Source organism: Salvelinus fontinalis, chromosome 38, assembly GCF_029448725.1.
Source record: "Salvelinus fontinalis isolate EN_2023a chromosome 38, ASM2944872v1, whole genome shotgun sequence".
NCBI lineage: Eukaryota > Metazoa > Chordata > Actinopteri > Salmoniformes > Salmonidae > Salvelinus > Salvelinus fontinalis.
This window is the reverse complement of record NC_074702.1, coordinates 884,410-902,395: the sequence shown is the minus strand read 5'-3', so window position 1 is coordinate 902,395 and position 17,986 is coordinate 884,410. Positions and strand designations below refer to the sequence as shown.

Below are 17,986 nucleotides of genomic sequence, written 5' to 3'. Positions count from 1 at the left end.
CCCCCACAACATGACTGTTACTGAGGGGAACAACCCCCCACAACATGACTGTACCCGAGGGCAACAACCCCCCACAACATGACTGTTACTGAGGGCAACAACCCCCCACAACATGACTGTTACCAAGGGCAACAACCCCCCACAACATGACTGTTACTGAGGGCAACAACCCCCCACAACATGACTGTTACTGAGGGCAACAACCCCCCACAACATGACTGTTACAAAGGGCAACAACCCCCCACAACATGACTGTTACTGAGGGGAACAACCCCACAACAACATGACTGTTACTGAGGGCAACAACCCACCACAACATGACTGTTACTGAGGGGCAACAACCCCCACAACATGACTGTTACTGAGGGCAACAACCCCCCACAACATGACTGTTACTGGGGGCAACAACCCACCACAACATGACTGTTACTGAGGGCAACAACCCCCCACAACATGACTGTTACTGGGGGCAACAACCCACCACAACATGACTGTTACTGAGGGCAACAACCCCCCCACAACATGACTGTTACCAAGGGCAACAACCCCCCACAACATGACTGTTACTGAGGGCAACAACCCCCCACAACATGACTGTTACTGAGGGCAACAACCCCCCCACAACATGACTGTTACTGAGGGCAACAACCCCCCCACAACATGACTGTTACTGAGGGCAACAACCCCCCCACAACATGACTGTTACTGAGGGCAACAACCCCCCACAACATGACTGTTACTGAGGGCAACAACCCCCCACAACATGACTGTTACTGAGGGCAACAACCCCCCACAACATGACTGTTACTGAGGGCAACAACCCCCCACAACATGACTGTTACTGAGGGCAACAACCCACCACAACATGACTGTTACTGAGGGCAACAACCCCCACACCATGACTGTTACCGAGGGCAACAACCCCCACAACATGACTGTTACTGAGGGCAACAACCCCCCACAACATGACTGTTACTGAGGGCAAAAACCCCCCACAACATGACTGTTAGTGAGGGCAACAACCCCCCACAACATGACTGTTAGTGAGGGCAACAACCCACCACAACATGTCTGTTACTGAGGGCAACAACCCCCCCACAACAGGACTGTTACTGAGGGCAACAACCCACCACAACATGACTGTACCCGAGGGCAACAACCCCCCCACAACATGACTGTTACCAAGGGCAACAACCCCCCACAACATGACTGTTACTGAGGGCAACAACCCCCCACAACATGACTGTTACTGAGGGCAACAACCCCCCCACAACATGACTGTTACTGAGGGCAACAACCCCCCACAACATGACTGTACCCGAGGGCAACAACCCCCCACAACATGACTGTTACCAAGGGCAACAACCCCAATGTCATGTCTATATCTAAATCTGTCCCAATGCTGCTAGTTTATATAAATAGACACTGACATGTCATATCTATATCTGTCCCAATGCTGCTAGTTTTATATCAATAGACACTGACATGTCATATCTATATCTAGATCTGTCCCAATGCTGTTAGTTTATATCAATAGACACTGACATGTCATATCTAGATCTGTCCCAATGCTGCTAGTTATATATCAATAGACACTGACATGTCATATCTATATCTATATTTGTCCCAATGCTGCTAGTTTATATAAATAGACACGGACATGTCATATCTAGATCTGTCCCAATGCTGCTAGTTTTATATCAATAGACACTGACATGTCATATCTATATCTAGATCTGTCCCAATGCTGCTAGTTTATATCAATAGACACTGACATGTCATATCTATCCCAATGCTGCTAGTTTATTTCAATAGACACTGACATGTCATATCTATATCTGTCCCAATGCTGCTAGTTTATTTCAATAGACACTGACATGTCATATCTAGATCTGTCCCAATGCTGCTAGTTTTATATCAATAGACACTGACATGTCATATCTATATCTAGATCTGTCCCAATGCTGCTAGTTTATATCAATAGACACTGACATGTCATATCTATATCTAGATCTGTCCCAATGCTGCTAGTTTATATCAATAGACACTGACATGTCATATCTATATCTAGATCTGTCCCAATGCTGCTAGTTTTATATCAATAGACACTGACATGTCATATCTATATCTATATCTGTCCCAATGCTGCTAGTTATATATCAATAGACACTGACATGTCATATCTATATCTAGATCTGTCCCAATGCTGCTAGTTTATTTCAATAGACACTGACATGTCATATCTAGATCTGTCCCAATGCTGCTAGTTTTATATCAATAGACACTGACATGTCATATCTATATCTAGATCTGTCCCAATGCTGTTAGTTTATATCAATAGACACTGACATGTCATATCTATATCTATATCTGTCCCAATGCTGTTAATTTATATCAATAGACACGGACATGTCATATCTATATCTGTCCCAATGCTGTTAGTTTATATCAATAGACACTGACATGTCATATCTATATCTAGATCTGTCCCAATGCTGCTAGTTTATATCAATTGACACTGACATGTCATATCTATATCTATATCTGTCCCAATGCTGCTAGTTTTATATCAATAGACACTGACATGTCATATCTATATCTAGATCTGTCCCAATGCTGCTAGTTGTATATCAATAGACACTGACATGTCATATCTATATCTAGATCTGTCCCAATGCTGCTAGTTTTATATCAATAGACACTGACATGTCATATCTATATCTATATCTGTCCCAATGCTGCTAGTTATATATCAATAGACACTGACATGTCATATCTATATCTAGATCTGTCCCAATGCTGCTAGTTTATTTCAATAGACACTGACATGTCATATCTAGATCTGTCCCAATGCTGCTAGTTTTATATCAATAAACACTGACATGTCATATCTATATCTAGATCTGTCCCAATGCTGTTAGTTTATATCAATAGACACTGACATGTCATATCTATATCTATATCTGTCCCAATGCTGTTAATTTATATCAATAGACACGGACATGTCATATCTATATCTGTCCCAATGCTGTTAGTTTATATCAATAGACACTGACATGTCATATCTATATCTAGATCTGTCCCAATGCTGCTAGTTTATATCAATTGACACTGACATGTCATATCTATATCTATATCTGTCCCAATGCTGCTAGTTTTATATCAATAGACACTGACATGTCATATCTATATCTAGATCTGTCCCAATGCTGCTAGTTGTATATCAATAGACACTGACATGTCATATTGTCAGGAAGCTGTAGTTAGGATGTGTAATTCAAATTCCAAGTCCATCAGCAAATTGAGCTTGATCTAGATACTGGCACCCTTGTTCCCAGTCCCAGGTCAAACCATCCATCCTACTATCTCTCTGTATCTGTCTGCTTCACATAACTATTATATAACAGGAGGATCCTACTATCTCTCTGTATCTGTCTGCATTACATAACTATTATATAACAGGAGGATCCTACTATCTATCTGTATCTGTCTGCATTACATAGCTATTATATAACAGGAGGATCCTACTATCTCTCTGTATCTGTCTGCATTACATAACCATTATATAACAGGAGGATCCTACTATCTCTTTGTATCTGTCTGCTTTACATAACTATTATATAACAGGAGGATCCTACTATCTCTCTGTATCTGTCTGCTTCACATAACTATTATATAACAGGAGGATCCTACTATCTCTCTGTATCTGTCTGCATTACATAGCTATTATATAACAGGAGGATCCTACTATCTCTCTGTATCTGTCTGCATTACATAACTATTATATAACAGGAGGATCCTACTATCTCTCTGTATCTGTCTGCTTTACATAACTATTATATAACAGGAGGATCCTACTATCTCTCTGTATCTGTCTGCATTACATAACTATTATATAACAGGAGGATCCTACTATCTCTCTGTATCTGTCTGCTTTACATAACTATTATATAACAGGAGGATCCTACTATCTCGCTGTATCTGTCTGCATTACATAACTATTATATAACAGGAGGATCCTACTATCTATCTGTATCTGTCTGCTTCACATAACTATTATATAACAGGAGGATCCTACTATCTCTCTGTATCTGTCTGCATTACATAACTATTATATAACAGGAGGATCCTACTATCTATCTGTATCTGTCTGCTTCACATAACTATTATATAACAGGAGGATCCTACTATCTCTCTGTATCTGTCTGCTTCACATAACTATTATATAACAGGAGGATCCTACTATCTATCTGTATCTGTCTGCTTCACATAACTATTATATAACAGGAGGATCCTACTATCTATCTGTATCTGTCTGCTTCACATAACTATTATATAACAGGAGGATCCTACTATCTCTCTGTATCTGTCTGCATTACATAACTATTATATAACAGGAGGATCCTACTATCTATCTGTATCTGTCTGCTTCACATAACTATTATATAACAGGAGGATCCTACTATCTCTCTGTATCTGTCTGCTTTACATAACTATTATATAACAGGAGGATCCTACTATCTCTCTGTATCTGTCTGCATTACATAACTATTATATAACAGGAGGATCCTACTATCTCTCTGTATCTGTCTGCATTACATAACTATTATATAACAGGAGGATCCTACTATCTATCTGTATCTGTCTGCTTCACATAACTATTATATAACAGGAGGATCCTACTACTGGATCTCTACCAGCCTTCCCTTTATACTGAGACAACAGTGGATTCAATGAAATGCATTTCACCATTACAATGAGGATGATAGAAACAGAAAGGAAGATAACTCCTCCTCCTCCTCTCTCCTGTCATCTCCCCCTCTCCTGTCATCTCCCTCTCTCCTGTCATCTCCCCCTCTCCTGTCATCTCCCCCTCTCCTGTCATCTCCCTCTCTCCTGTCATCTCCCTCTCTCCTGTCATCTCCTGTCATTTCCCTCTCTCCTGGCATCTCCCCCTCTCCTGTCATCTCCCCCTCTCCTGTCATCTCCCCCTCTCCTGTCATCTCCCCCTCTCCTGTCATCTCCCCCTCTCCTGTCATCTCCCCCTCTCCTGTCATCTCCCCCTCTCCTGTCCTCTCCCTCTCTCCTGTCATCTCCCTCTCTCCTGTCATCTCCCTCTCTCCTGTCATCTCCCTCTCTCCTGTCATCTCCCTCTCTCTTGTCATCTCCTGTCATTTCCCTCTCTCCTGGCATCTCCCCCTCTCCTGGCATCTCCCCCTCTCCTGGCATCTCCCCCTCTCCTGGCATCTCCCCCTCTCCTGGCATCTCCCCCTCTCCTGGCATCTCCCCCTCTCCTGGAATCTCCCCCTCTCCTGGAATCTCCCCCTCTCCTGGAATCTCCCCCTCTCCTGAAATCTCCTCTCTACACTCTCCTTTACACTCTCCTCTCCTCACTCTCCTCTCCTCTCCTCTCTACACTCTCCTCCCCTTTCCTCTCCCACCTCTCCTCTCATCTCCTCTCTCATCTCCCCTCATCTCCCCTCTCATCTCATCTCCTCCCATCTCCTCTCTCCCCTCTAATCCCTTCATAGTGCACTACTTTTGACCAGGGCCCATAGGGTTCTGGTCAAAAGTAGTGCACTATTTAGGGAATGGGGTGCCATTTGCGCTGCAAGATTTCTACTACGCCATTTGGGACACAGCCTACTAGAAAAGATTTCCTTACTTGACTTTAGTGAAGACAATATCCACGTCCGTGAGGGTGACAGTTTTTCCGTCGATGACGCCGCAGTCCTTGCACAGCTTGGACCAGTTCTTGCCATGCATGTCCTTTCCTGTGGCACGCGTGTCGCCGTGGATGGCGAAGCGCCGGAACGACTCCTCCAGTGCGGTTATCTCCACGGGCGTCCGCGACCCTGCTCCACCCTCGCTGGTCCCGTTGGACTCGGAGGAATGCCTTTTGGAGGCCCGGTCCTTGGACTGCTGTTCGCTGGGAGGCCGCAGGGGAGTGGAGGAGATTGGAGGGTTGGAGTGCTTGGCCGTCTGAACTGTAAAATCTGCCATGCCGTCTCTGAGGAAGAGGAAAGAGACCGACACTATTAGCTGAAGAGCCAGGATGTGTGGTTTTCCTGTTTATGTGAAACAGATTTACATTCTGTACATGAGTTAAGTAAGTGGGACATAATACACGCTCTGTGTCTCCTGTGTTAAACCACTGTGTTAGTACAGGTGGACTGGGACATAATACCAGCTCTGTGTCTCCTGTGTTAAACCACTGTGTTAGTACAGGTGGACTGGGACATAATACCAGCTCTGTGTCTCCTGTGTTAAACCACTGTGTTAGTACAGGTGGACTGGGACATAATACCAGCTCTGTGTCTCCTGTGTTAAACCACTGTGTTAGTACAGGTGGACTGGGACATAATACACGCTCTGTGTCTCCTGTGTTAAACCACTGTGTTAGTAAAGGTGGACTGGGACATAATACCAGCTCTGTGTCTCCTGTGTTAAACCACTGTGTTAGTACAGGTGGACTGGGACATAATACACGCTCTGTGTCTCCTGTGTTAAACCACTGTGTTAGTACAGGTGGACTGGGACATAATACACGCTCTGTGTCTCCTGTGTTAAACCACTGTGTTAGTACAGGTGGACTGGGACATAATACACGCTCTGTGTCTCCTGTGTTAAACCACTGTGTTAGTACAGGTGGACTGGGACATAATACACGCTCTGTGTCTCCTGTGTTAAACCACTGTGTTAGTACAGGTGGACTGGGACATAATACACGCTCTGTGTCTCCTGTGTTAAACCACTGTGTTAGTACAGGTGGACTGGGACATAATACCAGCTCTGTGTCTCCTGTGTTAAACCATTGTGTTAGTAAAGGTGGACTGGGACGTAATACCAGCTCTGTGTCTCATGTTAAACCACTGTGTTAGTACAGGTGGACTGGGACATAATACCAGCTCTGTGTCTCCTGTGTTACGCCACTGTGTTAGTACAGGTGGACTGGGACATAATACCAGCTCTGTGTCTCCTGTGTTAAACCACTGTGTTAGTACAGGTGGACTGGGACATAATACCAGCTCTGTGTCTCCTGTGTTAAACCACTGTGTTAGTACAGGTGGACTGGGACATAATACACGCTCTGTGTCTCCTGTGTTAAACCACTGTGTTAGTAAAGGTGGACTGGGACATAATACCAGCTCTGTGTCTCATGTTAAACCACTGTGTTAGTACAGGTGGACTGGGACATAACAGGTCTGGAGCAGAAAAGGGGAATTTTCATCTCTATTGCATCATGCTGTGATCCTGACTGTAGGCGAAGGAGATGACTGTAGGTGAAGGAGATGACTGTAGGTGAAGGAGATGACTGTAGGCGAAGGAGATGACTGTAGGCGAAGGAGATGACTGTAGGCGAAGGAGATGACTGTAGGCGAAGGAGATGACTGTAGGAGAAGGAGATGACTGTAGGCGAAGGAGATGACTGTAGGCGAAGGAGATGACTGTAGGCGAAGGAGATGACTGTAGGCGAAGGAGATGACTGTAGGCGCAGGAGATGACTGTAGGCGAAGGAGATGACTGTAGGTCAAGGAGATGACTGTAGGTGAAGGAGATGACTGTAGGTGAAGGAGATGACTGTAGGTCAAGGAGATGACTGTAGGTCAAGGAGATGACTGTAGGTCAAGGAGATGACTGTAGGTCAAGGAGATGACTGTAGGCGAAGGAGATGACTGTAGGCGAAGGAGATGACTGTAGGCGAAGGAGATGACTGTAGACGAAGGAGATGACTGTAGGTCAAGGAGATGACTGTAGGTCAAGGAGATGACTGTAGGTCAAGGAGATGACTGTAGGTCAAGGAGATGACTGTAGGTGAAGGAGATGACTGTAGGTAAAGGAGATGACTGTAGGTCAAGGAGATGACTGTAGGTCAAGGAGATGACTGTAGGTCAAGGAGATGACTGTAGGTCAAGGAGATGACTGTAGGTCAAGGAGATGACTGTAGGCGAAGGAGATGACTGTAGGCGAAGGAGATGACTGTAGGCGAAGGAGATGACTGTAGACGAAGGAGATGACTGTAGGTCAAGGAGATGACTGTAGGTCAAGGAGATGACTGTAGGTCAAGGAGATGACTGTAGGCGAAGGAGATGACTGTAGGCCAAGGAGATGACTGTAGGCCAAGGAGATGACTGTAGGTCAAGGAGATGACTGTAGGTCAAGGAGATGACTGTAGGCGAAGGAGATGACTGTAGGCCAAGGAGATGACTGTAGGCGAAGGAGATGACTGTAGGCGGAGGAGATGACTATAGGCGGAGGAGATGACTATAGGCGAAGGAGATGACTGTAGGTCAAGGAGATGACTGTAGGCGAAGGAGATGACTGTAGGTGCAGGAGATGACTGTAGGCGAAGGAGATGACTGTAGGTGCAGGAGATGACTGTAGGTGAAGGAGATGACTGTAGGTGAAGGAGATGACTGTAGGCGAAGGAGATGACTGTAGGTGCAGGAGATGACTGTAGGTGAAGGAGATGACTGTAGGTCAAAGAGATGACTGTAGGTCAAAGAGGTGACTGTAGGCGAAGGAGATGACTGTATGCGAAGGAGATGACTGTAGGTGCAGGAGATGACTGTAGGCGAAGGAGATGACTGTAGACGAAGGAGATGACTGTAGGTCAAGGAGATGACTGTAGGCAAAGGAGATGACTGTAGGCGAAGGAGATGACTGTAGGCGAAGGAGATGACTGTAGGCGAAGGAGATGACTGTAGGTGAAGGAGATGACTATAGGCGAAGGAGATGACTGTAGGCGAAGGAGATGACTGTAGGCGAAGGAGATGACTGTAGGTCAAGGAGATGACTGTAGGCGAAGGAGATGACTATAGGCGAAGGAGATGACTGTAGGCGAAGGAGATGACTGTAGGTGAAGGAGATGACTGTAGACGAAGGAGATGACTGTAGGTGAAGGAGATGACTGTAGGCGAAGGAGATGACTGTAGGTCAAGGAGATGACTGTAGGCGAAGGAGATGACTATAGGCGAAGGAGATGACTGTAGGTCAAGGAGATGACTGTAGGCGAAGGAGATGACTGTAGGTCAAGGAGATGACTGTAGGTGAAGGAGATGACTGTAGGTCAAGGAGATGACTGTAGGCGAAGGAGATGACTGTAGGTCAAGGAGATGACTGTAGGCGAAGGAGATGACTATAGGCGAAGGAGATGACTGTAGGTCAAGGAGATGACTGTAGGCGAAGGAGATGACTGTAGGTGGAGGAGATGACTATAGGCGAAGGAGATGACTGTAGGTCAAGGAGATGACTGTAGGCGAAGGAGATGACTGTAGGTGCAGGAGATGACTGTAGGCGAAGGAGATGACTGTAGGAGAAGGAGATGACTGTAGGTGCACAAGATGACTGTAGGTGAAGGAGATGACTGTAGGCGAAGGAGATGACTGTAGGTGCAGGAGATGACTGTAGGTCAAAGAGATGACTGTAGGTCAAAGAGGTGACTGTAGGGGAAGGAGATGACTGTAGGTGCAGGAGATGACTGTAGGTGCAGGAGATGACTGTAGGTGAAGGAGATGACTGTAGATGCAGGAGATGACTGTAGGTGAAGGAGATGACTGTAGGTGAAGGAGATGACTGTAGATGCAGGAGATGACTGTAGGTGAAGGAGATGACTGTAGGGGCAGCTCTAATCTTGTTCGTCAGACCCTACGGGTCATGCACTATGTAGAGAATAGGGTCCCATTTTGGACAAGGGCTTAGCCTGGGGACAATATTAGGACAGCTGTAGAGACAGCCGTAGTGGTTTGACTTGGGTCCTCTGTGAAAACACACCGTCTCTAACACAAGGCTTGTTTCATTGGCTCTGGTTCTCTCTCTCACCGCTAACTCAGTGTGCTAGCTGGAGGCTGGAGGCAGAGCTTTAGCTCAGCTAGTTGTCAGTGGTGTGAGCCCAGGCTGACTGTGAATGGGCAGATGTCGTAAGTGTTCTGGCACGGAGGTGATGATTATTAATAGATCTCTGGTATTCAAGAGCAGAGCCATGGTAGTGCCAGGAGAGCAGACGGACAGTCAGGCCGGCACACACACCACACACCACACACACACACACCACACACACAGCCAGTATTTCTACTGTTTCAAACCGCTGTGTTTCACTGTGATCGTGAGGTCATAGAACAGTTTAAAGAGAGGCAGACTGATTGAAGAAATGTTGGCCATTGATGTCGATACAACAGCATATTCAGAGACATCCGTGACTTATTACCTTAGTTCAGCCAGCTTTGGGTCAGCCAGCTTTGGGTCAGCCATGGCGCTGCAGTAGTTGGTTTCCCCCTCTACACTGCTTGGAGTAGGTGACTCTCTTAGTTTCTTTGTGCTGTGAAAAATATTCAATGAACATTGTAAGTGACTGTGATGTTCACAGTCTTTCTGTGTGTGTGTGTGTGTGTGTGTGTGTGTGTGTGTGTGTGTGTGTGTGTGTGTGTGTGTGTGTGTGAACAAGAACGAAAGTGGAACAAGTGATAGCCCATTGTTCATCAAAGTCTGAAAGCAAAGTGCAAAGTACAGGACTGTGAGTGCTCCTACTTTCACATTGTGAGTCCTTCAGACTTATTAATCACCCTTCTTCTACTGTCCACATATTTATGACCCATCCAGTGATAACATCCGCGTCCCAAACGGCACCCTATATAGGGTACTACTTACCCATAAGGCTCTGGTCAAAAGTAGTGCACTATATAGGGAATAGGGTGCCATTTGGGATGAAAACATTTCATTATGTACTTGGCACCAAATCCAAAGCACTAAACTAGTAATAGCATGTCAATACGAATAACACCTTATAGTGTAACCTAAATACTTATAGTTTAGATGAAAAACAAATACATACCGTATAGTTCAGTAATCAGTATTGTATTTAAAACCCTAACAGACAACAAAGTCATGTCCTGCCACAGCTGTCTTACCTCCTGTTTCTCATTTCTTCAACCCAACTGATAAAACCTGACTGCCTTCCTTTTTAAAGGCTGGCTATAGCCGAGCCCCTCTCCTGTTAAGGGCTTGTTTTACAACACTCTTTCTCTGGCTTTGTCCCAAAAGTAATGCACTATGTAGAACAGGGTGCCGTTTGGGACACAACCTCTCTCTCCAGATGCTTTCAGTCAGTCTGAGGAGCAGGAGCCCTCTTCAAACACATCATAGTCATCCCCATTTGTGTCTACACACAGCAAGACAAGCGGCATTCAGATAAACACGGCATAAAACACTCCTGGATCACAGATCACATCTACATTAATAAAGACACACACACAGGTATTTTATTCCATGTTACAAGTCTCATTTAAATACCTCGTGTAGATTTTAAAAGAGTAACCAATGACAGGTATCAGATTTTCAACAAAGCTTTGTTTTAGGAAGATACTGACGACTTACTGATAATGTTGTACCACTTAAGTAAATAAGGACTGTGCTCACCAAGTCGTTCCCATGGTGAACTACAGTAACCACTCAGCAGCCTCGCAGAACCCGTGTTGCCATGGCAAAGTACACTACAGCAAAGAGCCCCCCCCCTCCGACACACGCAGCTTGTCAGTTCTGACTGCTCCCAGAGAGCAGTTCTGTTATCTATCTAGAGGACCGGAATACAGACAGACAACCTTTATATTCCAGAAGATTTCAATCTATAACTCCTTCTCCAACTGATTTCAACTGTCACTCTAATTTTAAAAAATATAGAGGAGTGAAGACTGGATAGTTGCTGTCATTCAATGCACCCCCAGACCCCTTCAGCACTACATGGGTGGTACGGCACCATGGGTGGCAGAAGAGGGGGTTTGTTTACAAGACACAGCTACAAATCAACCACATAAATGAACTGTAAGTACAGAAAACCCCAGATGGACCCTGAGTAAGGGCATTATGTTTCACAGGTCCATTCTTACAGGGAAAACAAGCCATTATTAATGTCTATCAATCATGTCATTGAGAACGAGGGACACTAGGGAGCCATTGTGACAGCACTGTGACAGCTCTGTCTGGCTCTGAGTCCCATGGCCGTCTCTTCACACATACACACATGGTGGGTGACGTCGCTGGGTGCTACCGTTGGTGTTCGGGGGGGTTGAGGTGGTGGCATGGGTCGTCCAGGACTCTGGCCAATACAGTATCCCAAATGCCACCCTATTCCCTATATAGTGCCTGACTTAGTGTTGACTAGGGCCAATAGAGCTCTGGTCTAAAGTAGTGCACTATATATGAAATAGGGTGACTTTTGGGACTTGTTAAGTTAACTGTTATAGCTCTAACTTATAGCTCTAACTTGGTAAGTATTTAAACAGTTACCCATGAAACCTAAACAGATCTAGTGACCGACCTTTCAACTACTGAACTCCCAACGTCAGGAATAAACAAAGAACTGTATTATAGAGTACACAAAGAGTTTAACAGCTTCTCCCTTCCACAAATGAATAAAAATAGTGATACGACCAAGCATTTCTCTACACTCGCAATAACATCTGCTAAATATGTGTATATGACCAATCAAATGTGATTTGATATCACAACACTGCAGCTTCTAGTGTACAGGACCTTGGATGATCTATGTGAAATTTTCACACAATCTTGTTTCAGCTTGTATCCTGCCAAACAAGATTTTCCCAGCAAATTCACTCCACTTTCTCTGGAACCTTCTACATGTACTGACAGACTTGACTGCCCTCTGTGCACATACTCGTGTTTGGGGAAGCCTTAGTCTGTTTATTTACTGTGACACCCTCATCCCTAAGATAGAGTGCTCTGTGACACCCTCATCCCTACGATAGAGTGCTCTCTGGCACCCTCATCCCTACGATTGAGTGCTCTGTGGTACCCTCATCCCTACTATAGAGTGCTCTGTAGCACCCTCATCCCTACGATAGAGTGCTCTGTGGCACCCTCATCCCTACGATAGAGTGCTCTGTGGTACCCTCATCCCTACAATAGAGTGCTCTGTGACACCCTCATCCCTACGATAGAGTGCTCCGTGACACCCTCATCCCTACGATAGAGTGCTCTGTGGCACCCTCATCCCTACAATAGAGTGCTCTGTGACACCCTCATCCCTACAATAGAGTGCTCTGTGGCACCCTCATCCCTACGATAGAGTGCTCTGTGACACCCTCATCCCTACAATAGAGTGCTCTGTGGCACCCTCATCCCAACAATAGAGTGCTCTGTGACACCCTCATCCCTACGATAGAGTGCTCTGTGACACCCTCATCCCTACGATAGAGTGCTCTGTGGTACCCTCATCCCTACTATAGAGTGCTCTGTGGTACCCTCATCCCTACTATAGAGTGCTCTGTGACACCCTCATCCCTACGATAGAGTGCTCCGTGACACCCTCATCCCTACGATAGAGTGCGCTGTGACACCCTCATCCCTACAATAGAGTGCTCCGTGACACCCCCATCCCTACAATAGAGTGCTCCGTGACATCCTCATCCCTACGATAGAGTGCTCTGTGACACCCTCATCCCTACGATAGAGTGCTCCGTGACACCCTCATCCCTACGATTAGAGTGCTCTGTGGCACCCTCATCCCTACGATAGAGTGCTCTGTGACACCCTCATCCCTACGATAGAGTGCTCCGTGACACCCTCATCCCTACGATTAGAGTGCTCCGTGACACACTTTGTGCCCTGACGACTACAGCAAAATCGATCTGGAACAAAGGAATCTTTTCACTCTTGTTTTATAGTCAGTGAAGTCTCAAGTGTTCAACTGCCACTGTCTTCTACACAGCCAGGCTCCTCAAAAACCCATCACGTTCAAGACTACGGACAATAGAGAGGCTAGTGAGAGAGGATCCCAACTGACACCCTATATAGTGCACTACTTATTGGGGCTCTGGTCTAAAGTTGTGCACTATGTAGGGAATAGGGTGCCATTAGGGAAACACACAAAGAGTTAATTCAGTCTACAAAACCCTCATGTTAACAATTAAGACGGGACGGTGTGGAAAATATAAAGCAGAGAATGTAGTTTGGTACTTTTACATGGGTAGTTTTTCCATGCATTGTGTCTATTGAAGATGCAATATGCAGAAACCACTCTGCCATTTCCTCGTTGCTAAAATTCTAATAGCTCAGCTAATTTCAGTTTATGTGGCAAAACAAGCTAGTGTAGAGAATCATTGTACCATCTAAACCACTGTGAAATTTATTTTCAAAAACCAAAAATATTGTATTTTCAGCTGTTTGAAACTGGTGTACCAAAACCTAAAGTAAAAGACGCAAAAACTAGCAGTTAAGAAGGTGAAGCTCACATAGAACAAATCTACCGCTTCTTAGACCTGCTTTCAATAAGCATGACAGATCTATAACCCACATTTCTATGTGAATTTGGTCAGGTCACCCAAAAAGGAACATATTGCAGCTTTAAGTCTCATTTAGTCCATGGCTGTGAATACAGAATATATTATTACCTTACATTTTAGTAAACATGTTATGATTGGATGATCGTATGATTGGATTACAGTGATGAATATATTACATCAATTACAACTGTTGGAAATGACAGTTGGTGTGGCTTGGATCTAATAGAGGATTTCATTACTGCACATGAAAGGTTAATTACCATGGCATTAACCAGGCACTGGGCATAGTAACCCCCAACAGTGTGGAGTGTAGTCCATACTGACACATTGGCCAGATAGAAGATCGTACTACAGACTCTCTGTCTTAGGCCTGCCTGTTTGCTGTCCCACTACAAAGGAAAAAAGCCATTTGTTTAAGTCCAGATCTCAAGAGATAAATCTGTGACTGGATGACTGCATGCTTACATATACTCTCCTTCTGGCCATGAATTGCTGCTTACAGATGACTGCTTTACTATAGAAATTGGCCCATTTTGAACTCTGGTATTAATAGCAACACAACATGGTCAGAACATTCTATCTGTTCTGAAGAGAGGGGGACTAGTCAGCACAAGACAATAAGCAGACAGCCAATCGTAAGAATGATGAGAATACCACACACATAACAACTTGAGGTGTGTGTGTGTGTGTGTGTGTGTGTGTGTGTGTGTGTGTGTGTGTGTGTGTGTGTGTGTGTGTGTGTGTGTGTGTGTGTGTGTGAGTACATGTTTGCTTGTGAGCGGGCACTCGTGTGTTCGTTCATTCAAGCATTCGTATGAGTGCCTGTGTGTGTGTTTGTGTGTCACTCCCTGACTGGGCATGCCGTGGTGAACCCATCTGCTCTCCATCTAGATCAGTCCCAGCCAGCCAACTGCTCTTGAATGTGGCCTTGTCAGCCAATCAGAACAGAATGTGTGGTACAATGCCACCATGACTCCTAGTCTACCCAGTTCTATAGCACCATGACCCCTAGTCAACCCAGTTCTATAGCACCATGACACCTAGTCTACCCAGTCCTATACCACCATGACCCCTAGTCTACCCAGTCCTATACCACCATGACCCCTAGTCTACCCAGTTCTATAGCACCATGACCCCTAGTCTACCCAGTTCTATAGCACCATGACCCCTAGTCTACCCAGTTCTATAGCACCATGACCCCTAGTCTACCCAGTTCTATAGCACCATGACCCCTAGTCTACCCAGTTCTATATCACCATGACCCCTAGTCTACCCAGTTCTATATCACCATGACTGACCCCTAGTCTACCCAGTCCTATACCACCATGACCCCTAGTCTACCCAGTTCTATACCACCATGACCCCTAGTCTACCCAGTTCTATACCACCATGACCCCTAGTCTACCCAGTTCTATACCACCATGACCCCTAGTCTACCCAGTTCTATAGCAAAATGACCCCTAGTCTACCCAGTTCTATAGCACCATGACCCCTTGTCTACCCAGTTCTATAGCACCATGACCCCTAGTCTACCCAGTTCTATACCACCATGACCCCTAGTCTACCCAGTTCTATACCACCATGACTCCTAGTCTACCCAGTCCTATACCACCATGACCCCTAGTCTACCCAGTTCTATACCACCATGACCCCTAGTCTACCCAGTTCTATACCACCATGACCCCTAGTCTACCCAGTCCTATACCACCATGACCCCTAGTCTACCCAGTTCTATATGGTCTCAGATCATTATGTGGTAGCCTGGTCCCAGATCATTATGTGGTAGCCTGGTCCCAGATCATTATGTGGTAGCCTGGTCCCAGATCATTATGTGGTAGCCTGGTCCCAGATCATTATGTGGTAGCCTGGTCCCAGATCATTATGGGGTAGTCTGGTCCCAGATCATTATGTGGCAGCCTGGTCCCAGATCATTATGTGGCAGCCTGGTCCCAGATCATTATGGGATAGCCTGGTCCCAGATCATTATGTGGTAGCCTGGTCCCAGATCATTATGTGGCAGCCTGGTCCCAGATCATTATGTGGCAGCCTGGTCCCAGATCATTATGGGATAGCCTGGTCCCAGATCATTATGGGGTAGCCTGGTCCCAGATCATTATGGGGTAGCCTGGTCCCAGATCATTATGTGGTAGCCTGGTCCCAGATCATTATGGGGTAGTCTGGTCCCAGATCATTATGGGGTAACCTGGTCCCAGCTCTAACTAGCACTGCCAATCCCATACATAAAGCAACATAGATCTGGGCCCAGGCTACATTGACCGAAGGCTAAAACCACACTATCCTGAGTCTGTCAGTCTTCACTAGAGCACCAGCACTCAGAGTCCCAGTCCGCCATCGTACCACTGACCACTGACCCGAGTCCACCAGTCAGACAACAACTCTTCCCTGTGTATACAGCTCTATCACACCTCTCTACCACACCCAGGTAGTCAGTCTGCCATGGTGACACTCTTAGTCACCCAGTCTTGCCCAGGGCTCTACACTGGCCTTTTTAACAAGGACCATGTGTGCAACCTAAATGTATGCTCACACAAATATAAGGCAATAAAGCTAGAATCCTTCATTTTTCTAAATTAAAATTCCAGATCACACAGTAAAATATTTAGGTGCATAACCCCCCTCCCCTCCATCCATCCATCCATCTATCCCAGAGTGCATTACACCATAACCCCCCTCCCCTCCATCCATCCATCCATCTATCCCAGAGTGCATTACACCATCACCCCCCTCCCCTCCATCCATCCATCCATCTATCCCAGAGTGCATTACACCATCACCCCCCTCCCCTCCATCCATCCATCCATCTATCCCAGAGTGCATTACACCATCACCCCCCTCCCCTCCATCCATCCATCCATCTATCCCAGAGTGCATTACACCATCACCCCCCTCCCCTCCATCCATCCATCCATCCATCTATCCCAGAGTGCATTACACCATAACCCCCCTCCCCTCCATCTATCCATCCATCTATCCCAGAGTACATTACACCATAACCCCCCTCCCCTCCATCCATCCATCCATCTATCCCAGAGTGCATTACACCATCACCCCCCTCCCCTCCATCCACCCATCTATCCCAGAGTGCATCTGCCCCATGGGTCTGAAGTCACTCACTGTTGTTGGTCTGTGTCTCTTGCTGCAGTTTGTTAGGGCTGGGAATTGCCAGGGACCTCACAATATGATCTTATCACCATACTTAGGTGCCGACTGTATTCTCATGATTACATACATATTGGGATTCTATACTGCTATTTGATTGGGATTTGATGTTCCAGACATATTGCTCACCATATGTCTGCTGCAGAGAGACAAGAGAGAGCCATGAGAAAAGTAGTTTTGATCAGTTAGGGAAATTAAAGTGCTGAAAACATGTTGGCTCACTTTTGAAGAAGAAGATGGAGAACAAGCTATAGGAGTAAAAATACTGGCGTTTTGGCTCAGGTCCAGCCGACTAGCGCTAGCTAACGCCACCTACAGTAATAAACAAAAGTAAATATTTTTTACAAATCGATACTTGGAGTCAAATATCGATATAATATCGTCTAAAAATAATATTGCGAAGTGTAACTATTGATTTCTTCCCGTCACTAGAGTTTGTGTCTCCCCCCCCTCCATCCCCCCTCTGGTGTCAGACACAAATGTATTGTGCTTCAGAAACAATATGTTAC

General features: G+C 45.7%; 1 protein-coding gene across 4 annotated transcripts in view; it reads right to left on the bottom strand.

Annotated features, from left to right (window-relative positions):
• The window catches only part of LOC129837846 (tubulin polymerization-promoting protein), a 40,274-nt gene that overhangs the window by 19,861 nt on the left and 2,427 nt on the right, over window positions 1-17,986 (bottom strand). For 2 of the 4 annotated variants that reach the window (XM_055904317.1, XM_055904318.1), the window contains exons 2-3: window positions 10,208-10,318; window positions 5,666-6,010 (exon numbers count right to left, since the gene is read on the bottom strand). In XM_055904317.1, the coding sequence (XP_055760292.1) occupies window positions 5,666-6,010; window positions 10,208-10,251 (389 nt within the window). In that variant the 5' untranslated portion in view covers window positions 10,252-10,318. Of the gene's footprint in view, window positions 1-5,665; window positions 6,011-10,207; window positions 10,319-11,415; window positions 11,655-17,986 lie in introns of those variants that run through there. The other 2 variants (XM_055904316.1, XM_055904319.1) reach the window with 2 other exon arrangements.